Source organism: Diadema setosum, chromosome 2 (assembly GCF_964275005.1).
Source record: "Diadema setosum chromosome 2, eeDiaSeto1, whole genome shotgun sequence".
Classification (NCBI taxonomy): Eukaryota; Metazoa; Echinodermata; class Echinoidea; order Diadematoida; family Diadematidae; genus Diadema; species Diadema setosum.
This window is the reverse complement of record NC_092686.1, coordinates 41,934,320-41,954,148: the sequence shown is the minus strand read 5'-3', so window position 1 is coordinate 41,954,148 and position 19,829 is coordinate 41,934,320. Positions and strand designations below refer to the sequence as shown.

The 19,829-nt window shown below is 36.4% G+C and overlaps 1 protein-coding gene across 1 annotated transcript; it reads left to right on the top strand.

The window, feature by feature from the left end:
• Positions 1-449: 449 nt before the first annotated feature.
• On the top strand, positions 450-19,522 carry LOC140245996 (plexin-A4-like). The gene is made up of 20 exons (XM_072325447.1): positions 450-499; positions 1,001-1,100; positions 1,804-2,052; positions 3,338-3,526; positions 3,957-4,179; positions 4,469-4,608; positions 5,712-5,833; positions 6,514-6,582; positions 7,306-7,383; positions 11,066-11,132; positions 12,000-12,146; positions 13,375-13,528; positions 14,018-14,118; positions 14,456-14,555; positions 15,062-15,147; positions 16,275-16,370; positions 17,015-17,178; positions 17,454-17,592; positions 18,512-18,646; positions 19,436-19,522. The coding sequence occupies exons 1-20, from the start codon at positions 450-452 to the stop codon at positions 19,520-19,522; spliced, it is 2,496 nt and encodes an 831-aa protein (XP_072181548.1).
• The last annotated feature ends 307 nt before the right edge of the window (positions 19,523-19,829 follow it).

The following is a 19,829-nucleotide window of genomic DNA, read 5'->3' as shown; positions in this document are numbered from 1 at the left end:
TGAGTAAAAGCAAAACAATACAAAAATCCCAAAGCTTGCACTCTCTATGAAAAAAAAAAAACACGCCTCATTCATGAAGCAACTGAAGACTAATACACATTACCAAAGAGATCTGAGGGCATTTGGTATTCATTCCAAAGCCATTGTGCCACTGTATTGAAATGGCTACAGCACAGCTTGAAGTCTTAGCCCTGTAAGCAGTAAAGTAAAGTGTTCAAATCCCAAACTGTTTCTTTATTTTTTTTTAACTTCAACTACAATACAATTATTTTGATCCATTATGATGCAATGAAATGGGGACTAACAGAAAGAAAATCGACTTGTTTTTCCACAGTGTTCGTAGTCCAAATGAAACATCTTGTACAACCACAGAATCTCCAGAAGGCAGTCAAGTACTGACCATGACCTTTGATGGAACACAGCTAACAACAACTGATGTGTTTACCTTCATGCCCAACCCAGTTATCACTGACTTGGACAGGACACAGTCGATTATATCGTAAGTCAGACTTTATATCAAGTGCACACAATGGATCAGCATGTTCGAAAGGTCAAATGACAGTAGCCTCTTTGAAATGATACCTTGAGCTTTATGAACATAGCAGAATACATAATTTAACTACAGACTCTGCTATTACAAAGTCTCTAACATAACTTGGCCCAGTATGTAATATACAATGTAATGTCCCAGTTAGTGTTCTGTAAGCATGACGCTAAATTAGATAGTGTTTTCTTTTCATTAATATTACGCACATGGTCTGTACTAGTATTGAGACTCGCACTAGACATAAAAGTTACAATGACATAAATTGAAGGATATTGACTTTAACTTTGCCAGTTATAGTTATAGTTATAGTCATAGTTATCCTGATGCCTTATCATAGGAATACTCTTCATAAAATAGGACAGAGATATAGATCTTCAGGATTTAAAATACTTCTAATTTTTTACATGCAACACCGGAGTACAATATATCATCCTCCTAATTATTTCAATTCAGGGGAGGTCTGGATATAATTGTCACTGGAGAAAGATTTGACTTGATTCAGATTCCAGTCATCAAGGCAGTATCACAAACTTCTGAAGCAGAGACATCAGCGGTCTGTGCATATAGTTTGTTGTTTCTGCTTTATTTTCACTAGATGTTTCCAGTAAATTTGTTTATCAGTTGAGTAAGTTTTAGCCCCTCATTGGCAACGAACATGTAGTTATTTTCTTTGCACAAAAAAAAAGGAAAGAATTCTACGTCTGTCTTCTGGAAGCTCTCCTAATTGCCTTCTAATGATATCATCCAAGAATTCAAAATACTAACTACTACCCGTACATTCGCTCATATTTGATTTTTTTTTAAAGGAATTACGACGAGACTTCATTGAAAGTTTAAGCGTCATGGGACAGGCCATTTTGGCGTGATTTAGTACAAGGCGAGCAGTCCTTGCTCTGCATTGCATTAATTAAAGATACTGAAATGAAAGCATGTCAAGCTTTCAGAAGAATGGGTAGATTAGACAGTTACCAACGTGGTTAGAATTTGTAATTCGGTTTTGGTATTATATTTCTACACTTGCATAATCCAATAGTGATGTAATATCTCCTTTATGTCAGTGCCACAACCACGAGACAGAAACATTTTCTGAACATTTTCTACTGTTTGGTTTATAGGTAATGACAACAATATGCATTGGCAAATATTTTTCCTACTGCTTCCTATTGTAAACATTTATCCCTTGTCAGTAAATTATAAACTACGATGTAATTTAATATGTTCAACTCTGAATATGATTTATTTGCCTTTCTTTTCAGATTTGTAATGGTAATTCCAGTGCAACTGTCCTTACCTGTCCCTCCCCGCCATATCCCGGGGACATTGCATCACGGAGGAGGAGACAAACTGAGGATGGTCTTACGGCTTCCTTACAATTTGACTTTGATGGTTTCGTCATCAACCCGCCGAGTGATATCATCACGTACTTCCCAGATCCAATCTACTACAAGTTTGATGGACCAGATTCAATAGTCAATCTGCCTGAAAACAACTTGCTAGAACTTAGGGTAAGACTTGCAAATGAAAGTGAAATCAATTGAAATTTCATTAGTGGCAAATTGTTTGTGTGCAGACCACGTGATGCATGAGAAGGAAGTTGTATTTTGTCCTTTACACATTCAAACTGATCTCTGAAAATGCTTCCATAAGGTTGACCTCGTGGGTTCAAATTGTGGTTCCAGAATTCCAAAAAATTGATGAAAAATGTTAAGATACACTATAATCCAATCATTCAATCAATCAATCAATCAATCAATCAATCAATCAATCTATCTATCTATCACTATCTATATTGATCAATCATCAGCAATGTAGTTCTTCAAATAAAAGTATACACTAACATATACTAGAGTACACAGTCGTCAGCTCGGGGAGGGAAAGCACTGCAGCAATTCTTTCGTCGTATTGAAAGTTTGAGGCAATACTATCAAGCAAAATTATTGGTTAGAAAAGAAATAGACCAAAAAATAGAGAAATGTAGATCAACCTTACTTGCACCTTTAATATCATATCAATAGAATTCAAAATGAAAATGTATAATAATGACACTCTGTTCACGTTTATTGCCTTATCAAAATCAAAGTGTGCCATCTCGAACCGGAGTTCCCCTCTTGATGAATATTCTTTTTTTTTCCAGTGCACTAATTAACAGGGTCAGAAATGTATAAGTGAAAAAAGAGAGAGTCGAGAGTGAAGAAGCGGGGAAGCTGTTGATGTAGAGGGTAAAGAAAAAACAAATACAGGGGGTGGGGAGATAAAAACGTAAGAAAAGTGAAGAAAACAATCTTGTACGTTAACATGAGCAAGATCATAACATTTTTGTGGTTACTGATAATAATTATGTTGCACTTCATCTGAGTTTGAATTCCGAAGGTACAAAGAGTTTTAAAATTGTATGTCCCATACACGGTACAAGTGCCAGGTAGTCGTCTGTCGGCAATATTAGACGTAGGATGAGCAACATTTTCTAGCAGGAATTTAGCCTGTTCAAGGATTTTCTCGAAACAAATGTATTTTCAAATGTGATATTTAAAATCAAATGTGTGGCATTTTACATAGATTGCGTTGTAATTCTACTCTATAAAGAAGTGATGGGTGCGTTGGCAGTATTATAGAACATGACCATTGTGGTAATCATTCTTTGTTCAATGCATATAGAATCATGGAAAGTTTAGCACTAATTCTAAAGTTTATTTTAATAACCCTAGTTGGTGTTCTCTTTTCATTTCAACTTTCTGTTGGCTTTGCTTCACTGCTCATTTGTTTTCCTTCATCCACATTTTATATATTCAGGGCAGTAATCTTGACCTTGCCAGCAATGAAGATGATGTGCAAGTCTTTTTCGGCGGAGACGGTAAATGTGATGTGCAAATCTTGGAAAGTGAAAAGCTGATATGCAAGATACCAGAGAGTGTACCAACGCGAGGATTTAGAAATGGTTCTCTAGGGGAAGGAGTGACAAGAAATCTTCCAGCAGTCCACGTGAGTCGGTCGTTTTTCATAACGATTTGTATATGGTAATCATGGTTCACTGTTCCTGTCGCATGCAGATGTCATAGTTATTAAAAATTTGTCATCTTATAGAGCTTATGAGAAGAAAACATAGACCTAGACAGCAATAAAGAGGACATATTAGTATTGATTCGTCCCGATAAAGTATATCAGCTTGATTTGCTTCGTACCTTTCCAACTTCCCGTGCCTGGTGACTATACTGGAATCCTTGGAGAAGACTCCACATTAAGTCACGTCTATCATGTTCTTGTAGAATATTGATCAGGTAATTAACAATGCTCAGGTACCTGACACTTCTGTTGATATATTTCAGCCCCTCCTTTTAAAATAGCAGAGTATTTTGCAGCATTCGAAGAAACATGTTCAGATGTTACGTGTTGTTGTGGGGTTTTTTTTCAGGTCGTTAATGGAAATTTGGAGTTCCTGCCAGGTTTTGTCAAGACAGATTCAGAACTGAATATCCTGCCGATAGTCATATCAGTAATGGCCGTCGCCATTCTTGTCATGCTGTTTGTATTTGTGGTTGTCGGACGGAAGCTTACCAAGAAGAGGCGAGAAGCAAATCAAGTAAGAGAAGAATTAGAGCTAGGACGACGACGACTGAGATCAAGACTAAGAGAAGGTATGTTGAACGAAATAGTATTCAGTTGCTATCAAATTGTTATACTCTCTGTCTTTTGAATCAGTTTCTGTTTCAATATTTTGGAGTGTAGAGATTGTCTCCGTCCAAAAGAAAATGATTATGACTTATGTTGTTATGTTGTTTTCGACATGCGTTCATAAAATATTTATGTACCGTCAATATGCAGTGATACATCCCCTTCGGTGAAAGGCGAATGTATCATGAACACTCTTTCTTTCTATGGTGTTTGTTTATTTGTTTGTTTGTTTGTTTGTTTGTTTGTTTTTAGTGCCTGATACTAAACTCGAGCTGACGAATGTGGACGAGAGAGTCAAGAAGTATGACATCCCATTCAGAGATCACAACCAGTACGTGACAGTCATGCTCTTTGGTGGACTTGGAGTTCGTCCTGAGACATCCGATCCAGAGGTAGGAGAAACTCAAGAGGGAATTTTGCCACTTTAAAGGGGAAATCCAGTCCAAATATAAAGTCTGATTAAAAAAAAAAAGTAAAATCTAACGAGTTCAACGTTAAAAAAAAAATCGACTCAAATCGGATGAAAATAGGGAAGTTATGACATTTTGAAGTTTTGCTAATTTCAGCAAAACATACAGTTCTTGTACCGTGGATATGAATATGCAAATAAGTGTACTAACCATGTCATACCCTCACAATTTTCCATTCATCGTGTACAAAAAAAAAAAAATGACGAAAGTTCAATGTTTCTGTCATTGGAGTCTGAAACATGATGATATTCCTGATTGAATAACTTCAGAATCGTGATCAGTTAGATATACCAGGATTTGAGCCTCGGGCATAATTGCGTTTGAATGAAAAACTGGAAATTAATATATATACATATATATATACATATATATATATGTATATAATACATATACAAGCTATATGGCAAGTTGTGAGGGCATGACATGGTCACTTTGCCATTTGCATATTCATATTGACCGTTTGGACTATAACGTCCCCTTTAATTGAAACACACATTTTACAATGTTTTCATTTATAAAGTCTTCACTTCTCAATTGCTTCATGTACGCCATGCAGAAGAGACCGGCCGAAGCTCAGAAATTTACTCTCATTTTCAGTGCATAAATGATCGCGCTATTTGACTGCATGCGTTATTGTAAATTTCATCGGAACTATACGAACTTCTTCCCGCTGATAGACGGATCTTGTTTTTCTCTCTCCTTCCTGTAACGTATAGTAAATACATCACAAATCTGTATTATTTTGGTTGCGACTAAAGTAGCTACAGGCTCAACGACAAACAAAGTATGATCGTGGATACAAGACAAAAAGTTGTAAAACCTACTGGCCAGTGCATGAAAAAATGCCACACAATTACACTTGTCCACATGTCGAGATATCTGCGGTCACTGCCACTTTGGAAAAAACAAACAAACAAACAAAACGAGACATCTGTGACATGTCCAACCATGCTCTTTTCTTGCCTGTGTTTCCCACTGGTTTTTATCTTCTTCTTTTTTTCTTTTCTTTTTTTCGTGTGTCACAGTATATGGAAGACTTCATGGAACAGTCATTGATGTCTTTTTATCGGTCGCTGAAGAACGAAGACACAGTTGTTGACGTCATACAAGTTCTTGATGTGAAAAGTCAAAACAGACAACCTACGAAGTAAGTACTAATTAATGCCAATAAGTCCTCTCAAGACCATTTATCAATGGCCCAATAATCTAGATATCAATAAAAAAAAAAGAAAAAGACAAATCAAAACTGATAGTTCTCGATGCAAGAGTAACAATGTTTCCGTTCAAAGCGCTTACAGTTTTTGTCAATAGAGTGTGTTTTGTAATCTATTTGTTCCGGTTTATAGCCAATCATTTTTTTCCTTTTTCATCTGCAGTTTTCAGATTACGTGTGAAAAAAAAGCCCCGTTTTGAAATCATTGATGTCTTAGTGACTACTTATTTACGACTATGTATATAAAGCATGACTGGAATGATTTGGCGTGCAAAAGAATTTCATAAATTTCACTGTTTTTTAACTAACATTAACAGCGGAAACTGAAGGAGCGTATTAAATAACATGATTTCAATCGCAGTGAACAGCGTCTGGGCGGTTTATCCATTTCCACTGAAATCATTTGCAAAATATTTTCCTGGCGTTTAAGACTGGCAAGAATGCGTATAAAACATCTAGACACATACTGAGATATATAAAACTTAAGAAAATGACATGTTCACAGGGGGAAATATGCTTATTCTGCTATAAGCAATGAAGATTTGGCATTGTGATATTTTACAACACAAGAGCTTCAATGAAATAAAGACAGCGTTCATATCAATTTTCATCAGCAGGGAACTGATTGCATCACTTCTGTCTCTAGCCTACTTGAGTGAGGGCAAGAGCATCTACTTTTTAAAGTAAGTTGATTTAAGCTAAATTAAGCGGTAATAAACCCCTTCTGGACGCATTATACTCAGACATATTTATGAAAAGTGCCGGCATGGATGCATTAAGATGGAAATCTTTTGAGTCCTACTTGCTTACAAAGATTATCTTAAGGCGTCATCCCGTACATAGGAATATTGATGAGATGCCCACCGAACGATTTCATGTCATTTTGAACTGGTGTCAACAAAGTAATATTTGGCTGCCTGTGTTTTTGAGTATAGGTATGTCAATTTCACTCTGGTATTTACTTTTACTCTTGGTGCCTGTGTGAGGTCATAATATGAGATACGCACTATAATATGACTTATTTTGTCTGTTTGTCCATATAATATCAGCAAAATACTGTCAGCATAAACGTAGTTGCGTGACAGTGGCTAGATCAACATGCTGTCATAAAAATGTTTATGTATATCATTTTGAGTAGGTGTTTCAATTCCTGTTTCGGTAAGCTTTCCCGACTAGCACACTTTTACAAGATGAACACCACTGACTATCTGTAAAAAAAAAAAAAAATGTCTCAGAATGATAATAGTATAGTAAATGAAAAGGCACATATATTATTTTGCAGTAGTTGTGCACACGAAATGAATGTATATGTAATAATACAATGTCTGAATAGTTGCATAATGCTTCTCTAGTTGCATGTGCTTTATTTACTTTTCCCTCTAATGTAACCGTTTTGTATCAACAAGGTTGATATCATTGCTGGTTCGAGATAGGGTCAAAACAACAGCAAGATCTTCGGGCAGATTGGAACGCTTGTTTGGCAAGTAAGAAATATGAGAAAGAAGGAATCATGCAACTTCTCCGATTTTGAATATTTAGTCCTATTACAGACTGTCAGTACAGTTGTGATTTTTTTTTTTCACCAAAGGGACCAGAAAAGCTTATATTTCCTGTTATCTCAATGGCCCGAAAACATTTTCAAAACCTTTTATGCCTCATATACCTTATATTGAATTATTAAAATTTCATGGTGTTTTTTTAATCAACTGATATCCCGTTTGTCATGTGATCAAAGCATTTGATTCAAATGCATTTCCGTAACGCCTGCTTATTTTTTCTTTTAATGAACACGTAAGTTAAGCCCCAGTCACGTAATGCTCTGCGTCCTCTGCGGGTGATACGGACAAATACGATCAGATGCGAATACTTGCGTCCACTTGCGGATATTCTTACGAATTGGCACATAATAGTTCTGAACACTTGCGGAGAGTTGCGGATATTTTTCGATAGTTAGGGATAGTTACAGATTGTTATAGATAATTATGGACAGTATTGTTTTCTTTGACGATCCCTGCTAAGTCAGTGTGTTATGACAGCAAGGTTATCACATAGTGGACTGTCTTACATTGTGCACTGGCATGACTGGGGAAAACTGAAATTCAATTACGTACAATTTGTGAAAAAATCGTAATCCTTTAATTTGCTTTGCAATGATAAAAGATATATGAAATTTTGAACTTGAGGTTTAAATTTTATTTGTGCAACTCAAATATGAATAAACTTCATAAATGTAAAGAATACATAACATAATTATACCACAAATATAATACAATATAGATCGATAAGTTAAACATTAGAGTAAGAAAATTATTACTTACAGTCATGGAATAGACAAACTGTGGTTACGCTGTCGTTGTGCAGCGATATTCATGACTTATTTGGTTTTGTTAAGGAGATTTTTACAATAAAGTAATGCTTATCAAATTTCCAGAAAAAAAAAAGACATCAAGACATTCAAACACCCCTCCCACACCCAAGCACAATATATATACAAAAAAAATGTAATACACTTTACATGGAGCGTAAAGTGGGTAAGACTATAGAGAAATACCAAATTCGTTCTCATTTTTTTCCAAGTTGATTTATTTCATTTCCATCAAACAAAATAATTAGAAATACAATGAAACACTCAAATACACAGATGTCATGAAATCAGTACAACAATGCGATGATCAGAATAACATTGTAAAAGATATACAGGTAAATTATCAACAGAGATACGAATAACTGTTACGTCACTGTGGTGAATGCATAAACAATATTGCTGGAAATGGAGGGGACTGCTAAAAAAACAGGGCTTGTAGAATGCAGTCCCCTCATACAGAAAAAAAATATATAATTGCAAACAACAACAACAACAATTTCCCTTAACAGTAGTAAAAAAAAGACAGACAGAGTAATTGACACATACATGCACACATACCAACTCACATTAACAAACACAAAGATGCTCTCTTGTAAGGAAAGATTGATGAGTGGATAGAAAGATAGTAAGGGAGGTAGGAAGTCCGAGGTGGACGGGGGGGGGGGAGGAGAGGGAAATGGTGGGTCATAACCAGGGCACTGGAGGCACAGGCTCGCTGATAAACAAAGAGTAGTGAGGTTACCGACGCACAGACGATTTTGAAAATCAAAAGAAAAAAAAAAGAATTATTCATTTTGCTGCATACGAAGTTTTTGAATAATTCTTTAACTTTAAAGATAATGTATTAAGAATTAAAGCTTCTTTTACATTATTATCGAAAGAATTCCAGAATTTTGGTCCAGAAAAGGAGAATAAAGATTTTGCAAAAACCGTCCTAGTCAAAGGCAAATGATATTCATGGGATTGACGGGTTGGATATGCATGAACAGTTTCATTCTTTAAGAACATGGAATCAAATACAAGGGGGAGAGAATGGTTGGTGAGTTTATACATGAATTGTCCTAATTGCAAACGATAAAGGTCAAATTTTCAAAATATTATTTTCGTGAAATAAATTATAATTATGACTTCTCCACGATTCGTGACAAATGATACGAAGAGCTTTTTTCTGTAATAATAGTATTCTTTCTGTATATTTAGAAAAAGTGTTTCCCCATGCGAGTATACCATAGTTTAAGTAAGGAAGTATCAAAGAAGAATGTAACATAAAATGTAATTTTTTGGGAAGATAAAATTTAACTTTGTTTATAATACCTATATTCCTTGAAATAACACGACAAACAGAATCAATATGCAAACCCCATGCAGGTAAGTTTATTTTCCAGAATCAAACCTAGAAATTTGATGGAAGAGACTTCGTCTCATATGACCGTGTCTTCCAGGAAAACGTTTCTCGGTAGATTTTCTAGCGAATTACTGAACAGCATGCATTTTTTCTTGCAGTTTTTTGCAAATTTATTGACAGTTTGTTCGCTCTTATCCAATGGAGTAACTTCGTTATTTCACAGTTTAAAGTATCATGTGTTAATCGATCAGAATCAGAATCAGATAAAACACATTATTATCATCCGCAAATAATAAGAAAGAGAGGATGTTTGAAGAATTTGACATATCATTGACATAGAGAATGTTGACATGGACATAGAGAATTTCATATAGTTATCGCTGTCACTCACCTTTCCCGGCCAGAAAAGTGAATGAAATGCTCTCACCCCATCCCCTACATAGAGAATTTTGACATACCATTGACAGAGAGAATTGTATATAGTTATCGCTGTCACACACCTTTCCCGGCCAAAAAAGTGAATGAAATGCTGTCACCCCTTCCCGTAATCAAAATATTGCCTTTTCGAAAAATATACATTCAAAGAGTGCAAGAAAAAAAAAGTTCAGCACCAAGGGTCAACCGATGTCATGAGTATATGGGTGCCACCTAAAATGACCATTTGTGGTAGAAATGTCATAATTTGACCATGCGGTTCTGCCTCTCCACTGCTCCGACTGTATTGTAGCATTCCTTCATATAAATGCGCTGCAGCTTGGCAACACGAGTTGTGTGGCTTCCCACGAGTTGTGTGGCTTCCCACGAGTCTCTGTGTTCCAATGCGAGTGGAAAACGGAAAACGTCGAAGGACGTAATCTTCCGCAGCATCCGTAACTGTCCGCAAATATACGTAAGCGGACGAAAGTGTTGATATACATTAACTTGCGATTACTTTCGGATACTTACGGTGGACGTAAACGAACGCAAACGGACGGGAGGTAAATTTTTTTTGCGGATGGTCTGCGTCCAGGCTACGGATAGTTACGTTCAGTTACGGATAATTACGTTTGGTTACGGTTACTTGCGAAAGTCTGCATCCGTAGAATCCCTCTGCGAAATTTAGAACATTTCAAAATTTCGCAGGCTTGGCGCCGTCATTTTGCGTTTCTTTACGGATGAGTTACGGACAGTTACGTCTACATACGTCCCTGCGGATGCCTGCGTCCACGCTGCGTCCTCCTGCGTTCACTCATTCGTATCTATCCGCGGCGGACGTAACCCACCGCAAAGCACTGTGTGACTGGGGCATTACGACGAAAAAAAAAAATTGTGTCGAATTTATCTTGATGAAGAGTGTTAATACATTACATGACTTTTTACTAATATCATTGAAATCATTGATAGGGATATTATCTGGTAAGCAAAATTTTAACTTCATTTTTTCTGCTTTTTGTTTGTTTTGTGTTGTGTGTGTAAGGCCGGATTCCATCGTAAATAAGTTGGTCACCAACTGGATCGCCCTGTGTATGTACGGATACATTAAGGTCTGGATAAATTGTTGTTCTTGTTTTTATCGTTCTTTTTATGTCACCAGGATATTAATGTTTCCTATCATAGTTCATTGGAACTTGATCAATATTATTGACAGCAAACTATATTTTGTATATCATTACTAGTGTTACACTATCGTTTACATCATGTGTGAGTGTGCGGTGTGACACCGTGGTGTGAAGCAGCGTTATGACATCATGTGCTATGTTTTCTATTCCTATACACAAGGAATTATTCAAGTATAAAAGATCTGCACGTTTAAAATATCAAAAAGACGATACAAATATCTTCTGTGAAGAAGTTGTTGCTATTCTCGTGACTCTGTCCGTCTATAGCATAATTCGATGACTTTGCTTGAGAAGTGCAGTGGACAGAAGCAACAATAAAAACAACTTACACAACACATATCAGCATGGTTATAGGGACACGTCAATCAATGCGCGTGGTTCGATGTGTGTAATCTTAACAGTCCTTAAAGCCGCTGTTTACCATCGGAAGCAGTGATTAAAAAATGTTTGAGTTTCACATTTGATGCATATGCATAGTTCAATTGTATCACAAAACATCATACCGTATCAAAAAAAAATCACAATAAAGCCATAAATATGAGGAAATATCACAACTTTTGAAATAAACCATAACTGTAGACGATTTATTTTACAAACGATTTTAATAAAACTATTGTTCATATTTTGTATATTTAACGTTGCTTAACATTGATTATACCGATTAACATTTTTACGTTGGTTCTTTCTATCCCTAACTCATGATTTAGATTTATTTCGAAGAACTATTTTTTTCATCTGCAAATGGTAAATAGTGGCTTTGTACTTTAAGTTTCGATATCTTCTTACACTCAGAGGCACATGCTGTACCCGATGTTTATGTTGTATCAAGCAATGAAGACACAGTGTGAAAAAGGACCTGTCGATGTTACTACTGGCGAGGCTTATTTTACGCTGGATTACAATCGCTTGTTCGATCAGGATATCAGCTTTCAAGAAGTGGTAAATATCTGCAGACATGAAGGTCAAATTCTCCGGAGTTTCAAAGAATTCGGTTTTGAATTGACTTGAATCCGAATTGACTCTTTATCAGAAATTAAAAAGACATAAAAGTTACTCTTTACATTTATTTACCTCTCACTTTCAAAACGCCGACATCTGGTTGGTAATATGCCAAGACAGAAAAATCTCTACTGACTTTATAAAAAGTTCACTTACCGCTGATAGAATTCATAAAGAGTCGATATCAAACACAACCCTGGATATCTACAACACTAGAGATTTGGATTTGGGTCAGCGTGTTTGCGTGTGTGTGTGTGTGTGTGTGTGTGTTTCGGTTTGTTTGTTTTTTTATGTTAAATCAGCCAGACAGCAACGGCACCCCTCCCCCCCCCCCCCCATATCAACGTCACGGAAAATTTTTAGATTAATGAACCTTACTTCATTATTGCAATAACTATCTTAATTTAACTCTGGTACTATTTGATTCTCGGATTATCGAACTTTTTTTTGTCATTATCGGAGAAGCGAATCCATAGTAGACCAAATTCTTCAAACTCATGAAATTTTTCTGTTTTTTTTTTATTATTGCAACTGATTGCCTTACATCGACATATTATTTACGTCGATAGTGGGGCAATTTGTCAGTCAGTTGCAATAAAAACATCTCGACGGAAGTATAACTTTGATGAATTTGAAGAATTCTGCAGTATCCGCTGCGTGCTGTAAGGATTTGAACCAGTACTTATTGTCGGACGGAAGCTCGATAGTCCAGTGAAGATGTCGCCTGTCCGGAGATCAGGAGGTTGTATCAGGTTCGAATCCTGCTCGAGTGCGTACGCGCATGATTTCTTTCATCATGGCAACCTCTAAAGCACTGATCAATTTAGCGCTTATTTACGTCAATGTAAACCGAACTCTGTTACACTTTCCGGGGGGGGGGGGGAAGAAATTGATAGACAGCCGGAATAACAAACCTTCGGTGTGAACTTGAAAACACTCGGATAAACGTACCCTATTTTATATTCTCCCAGATACAAGAATTGTGTTTGTTTGCAGTAACGAACATTTGGAACAACGAGCACCGTCAGTCGCTTGGCTGCGATTTTCTATCAAAGTGTCCACGGGTGTATAGTGTCTTATCCATTTGCCATCTTGAGAAGCATACTCGTGCAAGTAAAATTTGTCTGAGTAACATGATAAATTTTTCTTCTTTTTTTTTATCTTTCAGACGCTTTTCGTCGTTGATGAAGATGACAACGCCTTCCTCAACGTAAAGGTCTTGGATACTGATAGCGTTGGACAGGCAAAACAGAAAATCCTAGATTCTATCTGGAATGCTGGACAGTGTCTTCTCCCTAGAAATGGAGACGCTTTGGATGTAGGTAAGTCTATAGTTATACGAATAACCTTTGATCGTTGAACACATGAATTACGCGACAATTCATTCACGTTGACCCTGACTTTTTCTTGACTAGACACTCTTTGATGATTGATGTGAACACATTACATACATTTCTCTACATACTCGACGCTTCATTTGGACAATGTACACAACGGATAATAGTGGGTAGTTCTTCTTCTTCTTTTGTAGAAGTGCATCCTTCATAGTTGAAGATCAGCGCACTGCAGAGTGGTGGCAGAGTTGTAGTTAAGTAGCTTGAATCCGGATTCGGAACAGAGATGGGTTGGTTAGTTTCGTCGAATTAACGCAGATTTTGTTTTTTCAACTTAAAATGTATGACCGATCATTACCGATCAAGGTCAAGAACCTTTAATGTTCAGTCTTTGATCAGTTTCTGGAGAAATAGCGAAAATATGATACAATCCAGACTTTGATGGTCAAGTTTCCTCCACTATTCCACACTCCCAAGTTTGGCTGAAAGAGGCCGGGACATACCTGATCTTACGAGACGAAGATGAAGGAACTGGCGGCCATGTTTCGGGGCGTGTGAATACGCTAAAGACGTATGGGGTAAGCGCCATAGGCATTTTACGCGGCATCAGCTCAGCTGACGTGTCGTTAGTCTACTTACTTCCTTATGTTATGTTTCCTTTAATCAAATGTTAGTTTCAGAAACTTAATTTCCAACATGTCCAATCAGCAAATGAAAACCGGATATCGAGGTAAAAGTAAGATGATGAATGAAGCTTACAACTACATACGCGTGTACATTATGGTTTCAACAGTGAATGTCGGTCATTGGTCTGGACGGTTTCTGTATCACATTATTCCTTCATTATGACACTTTTTGGGAAGCTCTAATCAAAAAGCTTCATCTCTCTCTCTCTCTCTCTCTCTCTCGTTCAAGTTGGATCATGGATGTCGAGTCACTCTTAGGCCAAAGGGAGCTATGCCGGATTCAAGTGGATATCAACAACTTATTGTCCACTCTACTGCGGAGGAAAAATGTGAGCTTTTCTTCTATTCCTTTTTCATTGTATGTTACAAACTTCTCCTACAATTTGATTCTGAAATTATTTATTCTAAAAGGTATAAAGCTCGTAGATATCATTAGCTCAGCATACATCGCTATGCATAGATTCATCTTGATGTTAAAGTTGTAGTTTAACATTCTTTGGTACATAAACAATGTGACATGAAATGCCTGGGTTGCCTCCTGGATTATACAGAAGATACAGTGCAAAGACAAATGGAAATACAGAATAACATGTAAATACATCTTACAAGTAAAAACACAACCAACAATTACAGTTACATAACCATAAACAAACTGACGAAAGAAACAATTGTACTATTCTTTAAATTAAAGTATAAAGATTCAGAACTGATTCACGTGTGAGTGAATTGATATCTTCATAGACCAACAGATAATTGCACACGCGGGTTGTATTGATTGTTGCTTGTATTCGATGTGAATGCTCTGATGTTGTATGAATATGACGTCATTTCTCAGACGAGAGTATAACGCCTGCAGAGACAGAAACTGCCCAAGGTCCGTCCACCCAGATAAAGAGTAACCACGGAGCAATGCATCTGAAGGTGAGTAACACACCTTCATCCGATTCGACTGACCGAACACGTTAGGAAATCCGTAAGGTTTCACTATCTTTATGATGCATAGAATGCACAAAATGTATCAAGATTTTCTCGTCTCGTACTTCCGATTATCACTGATATGGTCACTTTTCATTTTAATGCAGCTCGTGATAGAGTTAGAGAGTGAAATCGATAGAAGATTTGTATTAGAATAACGGATTATATATATATATATATACATATATATATATATATATATATATATATATATATATATATATATATATTTAACTTCATGACACGACTGCGAGTTTCCTGCTCTGAAATAACCCCCCCCAAAAAAAAAAAAATAAATAAATAAATAAATAAATAAATAAATCCTTAGAAATGATACGCACTGTTTGAATAAGAAGTATGTTTAAGACATGTAGCAGTTTATATTTCTAATATTATTTTTGCTTCTTTGCAATGGAGGATCCCATCAATTTTATTAAATTTTCCCACAATAGGATGAAAATACAGGTACTAAAGTGACACATTATGATAATTATGTTCAGCATAGACAGGAAGAAATAAATATAAATTTCCAAACATAGTACAAAGTACGTCGGTACAAATTAAGAATTGCGGAATATAAAGAAATATCAAGAATGCAGCGAGAGAAAAAGATGTATATATTCATATATTACATAAATATATATATATATATATATATATATATATATATATATATATATATACATATATATATATATATATATATATATATATATATATATATATATATATATAATATGTCATTAGAGTCAAGAATAAAAACTGTACTGCGGATCGTCTGCCCAATGTGTAGAAATACAAAAAAGAGGCAAGTGTGGAGGAGTTCGGTCCTCAGAAAATAATCCATTTTATTTGTTTGAACAGACTTCGATAGAGGATCCATATTAACTGGTAATTTGTACAAGCAGCAGCAAAAGCAATGCTGTAGGTATTTCTTCTTGAAGAATACAGATAGATATTGTAGAAATGTATAGATACCTGTTTTGTATATGGATGAATGTTTGATACCAGAAGTACTAAGACATCATAACGGACTATGATCTGTGACTATGTGTTTTATGTGCTCCTATAAGACCAAAATTGCCGTCATCAGCACGTCAGACCCCATCAGGCAGAGAAGCGCCGGTCTGGGCAGAGAGCTTGCCATACCTCACATGCTTACCACAAAGGTGAGCTATTGACATGACAAAAGATATATTGATTGATTGATTGATTGATTGATTGATATAAACATTTTATACATGTATACGCATGTCCAAGAATAGACGAGATCCAATCTAGTCTCTTGTAACGACGCTAATCAAGTTCATTGAATATTTTGCGAGTGGTATATTTCACTTTTTTGTTTTTCATTTTACACGACCAAATACTCCTGGATGAAATGTCACTTCATTCTAGCAACATCATTTAAATCAATATTTTCTGTAGGTTTGACAGAAACTTTATTTCACAATGCCCAGTTTCTACTAGTGAGTATCTGTCAAATTGATGAAGCAAAGATGGCAGGACATACACCATTGTACTGTACCGGAAAGGCACTATTGGAACTATAGATATATTTTAAAGCGTTTCCATTACCAATTTCTTTTTTCTTTTCATCAGTTTCCATGGCATTTTTAATTATATCAGAAAGGACACTGTATTTATTGTCAATTCGCACATTTCTTTATCAAAACATGGTAATGATTTTGTGCTACTATGTGTATGTTGATATTTTATGTTGTTGGAAATGAAATGAAATGAAATGAAATAAAATGAAATATATTTTTACCGGTCATGCTACCGTTTATGAACTCATCTTCCCGCTTTACAGACTGCTGTCGGTCCATATGTGACGTACATGTTGGAATCGATGTTCAAGCTCCCATCTAAACTCCCTCTTCCCATCAAGCATCTTTTCGACATCTTCGATGACCTGGCCGTAGAATATGCAGTTGGCATGGAGACCTACATGGCGGAAAGATGGAAGAGAAATTGGTAATAAAAACGCTTATGATGCAGAAGCACCTTATTGGCAATATGATTAGAAGATTATTTCTTTGCCTTTTATTGAGATGTTTATCTGATGAAGACCTTTTGTTCGTGATCAGTGTCTCTTTCTAATGACTTTCTGAGCCTGGGAGGTGCATCTGAATTTCGAAACGCTGAACGAGTTCCACAGGGGTATCTGTTCCGCTCGTTCTCAGGTAAGATTCAAGAAACTCGCTGATAAAAACCCACAATTTTTGTTGTGTGTCTGTGATTCCTTCCAGCTTGACGCAGTTCTGGGTGGGGCTTCTCGCCAGCATCCCTTCTCTGTTCGACATGCCGAGGTCAGACCCAGCGGATCAATGCCTGAACGTGCTCGTTGATGCCATTTTTTACGCCACGAGAGACGAGACACCTCCAGAGGTTCGTCTGCATTGGTGTATCTTGGTTTTGTGGGAGTTATTCACGATTTGCTGGCTGCCGCCGCTAAAGCAGAAAAGATTTTCTCAGAAGCGGAAAATATCCCTCTTCCATGTTGGTCCCACAATCAACCTTCAAATGACACCCAAAGACAGAATACTATAGACGACAACCTGACGACAACCTGACAAATCTGAATAATTATGTAGATACGAAGATGCTGTCATTGCTTGAGATGTACGGGTATTTACAAAGGGCAAATATATGTATATAACTATATATATATATATATATATATATATATATATATATATATATATATGTATATAATTACATCCCAGAAATAATACCATTGAACAATGCAATTCTGGGATGTAATTATTGCCTGATGATTGCATGTCATGAAACTCAGAGTTGCAATAAATACGGATGAACCTGCGGTCAACCGCGTGAACTTGTTTCATTACTTTTGTGTATATTCAAAACATTTTGAGATTTCACGTATTGGCTCCACGAAAAATGAAGAAACAAAATGGTAGTGCATTTTTTGTCAAGATTACTGAAGAAGGCGTAGGACGCCGAAAATTTGAGTCGAATAAACTCATGCTTTACTGGCCAAAAATGCATTACCAGTTTGTTTCTTCGTTTGTGTATATATATATATATATATATATATATATATATATATATATGAAGATAGATGTGAAGTCAAGTTCTTTCATGTCATAATCACATCGCTTTAATAGACAAATGGTTCTTTCAATTTTCCCAGTTGATGTACTGCGGAAATAAATCATTTATTATTGAATATATGTCTACGTGTTCAAGGAAATTGAAACAAAAATAATGACGATTACTATAAGTGTATTTTCTTGTACATGTATTTGCAAGAATGACTATCGATAATTATTTCTACTTTCAGACGTCAAAACAACAACCCTACTTCGTAGATTACGCCCCCCAGTCACGCATGGTGACCACGTTCTGTAACGATGTGGCAAGTCTACCCAAAGTTCGCCAGTCGAAGCTGTACAGTGGCTGCGCACTGGTCACAAAGGTAAAAAGAGAAGCAAATTTTGTTGGATATTGTATTTGTAAATGCATGCGGATGATTATGAATACAAGACTGCTTTATTCAACTATAAGCTGCCTTTAAATGTCGGAATCACCCAGGAGTGAACGAATCATGGTTGATTACTACTTGGAATTATCTCACTATAGGGGCTGGTCAAATGTTGTTGTAACTCCTTCTAACCTCCATATGAGATTGCTATAAAATTTACAAGTTCGTTCATGATACCCAGAATAATAGGTTTATTCTTATTCAGTGCAAGCTATAGCAAAAGATGGGTGTATTCTGCGAATCAAAAACATACACTGCCCTGACAAAGATAGGTTGAAAATCCCACCTATAAATTCATTCGTCCCAGTTGCAAATCAACGTGAAATGGTAAATTCGGGTTGCCTGCAGGTCGATTAATATGAATGTAAGATATTTAAAAGTTCCTGTCTACTTTTCTTGCTTTAATAACGTTATATTTTTCTCGCCTTATGACCCATGAGTACGCAAAGTTATGCAACTCGGTTATCAAAAGAACGCGATTCCCCCCCCCCCCCACACACACACACACAAACGCAACAGTGACACAGCAATTTTTTGTTTATTTCATTTTCCATCTGAGAAGATGGCTGCATATCCCATATTCAGCTACACTAGGTGGTCTTCAATGGGGTCTTCCATATGTCTTCCATGGGGTCCATTATGAAAATCCTAATATCCAAGTCAGACATCCACAATTCTGAATACAGAATGAGACTTAACACTTTCTTTCAATCCATCGAATAGGAGTTTCGAGGGCACTTCAGCCACCACGCCGCACTCCTACAGCTCTTCAATCTGACCAAACACGACCTACAAGACATACTTCAGTAAGCACACAGGACTTCCGGTGTTTGGCAGTCTGTTTGATCGTCAGTTTGGCTCTACCAGTGTCAAGACACTACCATCAGCTTTTCTCAGCGTTCAGTCACCTTTCCAAGCTTTGTCTGACCAGCTCATTCATTCATACTTTGTAATTTCCATAAATATACCTTTTAATTTTCTCATAAAATAACTGTCGAAGTTGTAATACGATTTATGTATTTAATTTATCATGTTACGGATGATCCCAGCAAGGCAGAGCTGTTATTTGGTTGGTTATTCAATAATCCATATTTCTGCATCTCAATAGCCCCGAGTT

Coding starts and splice junctions, on each gene's coding strand:
- LOC140245996 (XM_072325447.1), top strand. CDS start 450: ATGCCCAACCCAGTTATCACTGACTTGGACAGGACACAGTCGATTATA. Junction 1,101..1,803: donor CTGAAGCAGAGACATCAGCG/GTCTGTGCATAT, acceptor CTTTCTTTTCAG/ATTTGTAATGGTAATTCCAG. Junction 7,384..11,065: donor TTGGAACGCTTGTTTGGCAA/GTAAGAAATATG, acceptor TGTGTGTGTAAG/GCCGGATTCCATCGTAAATA.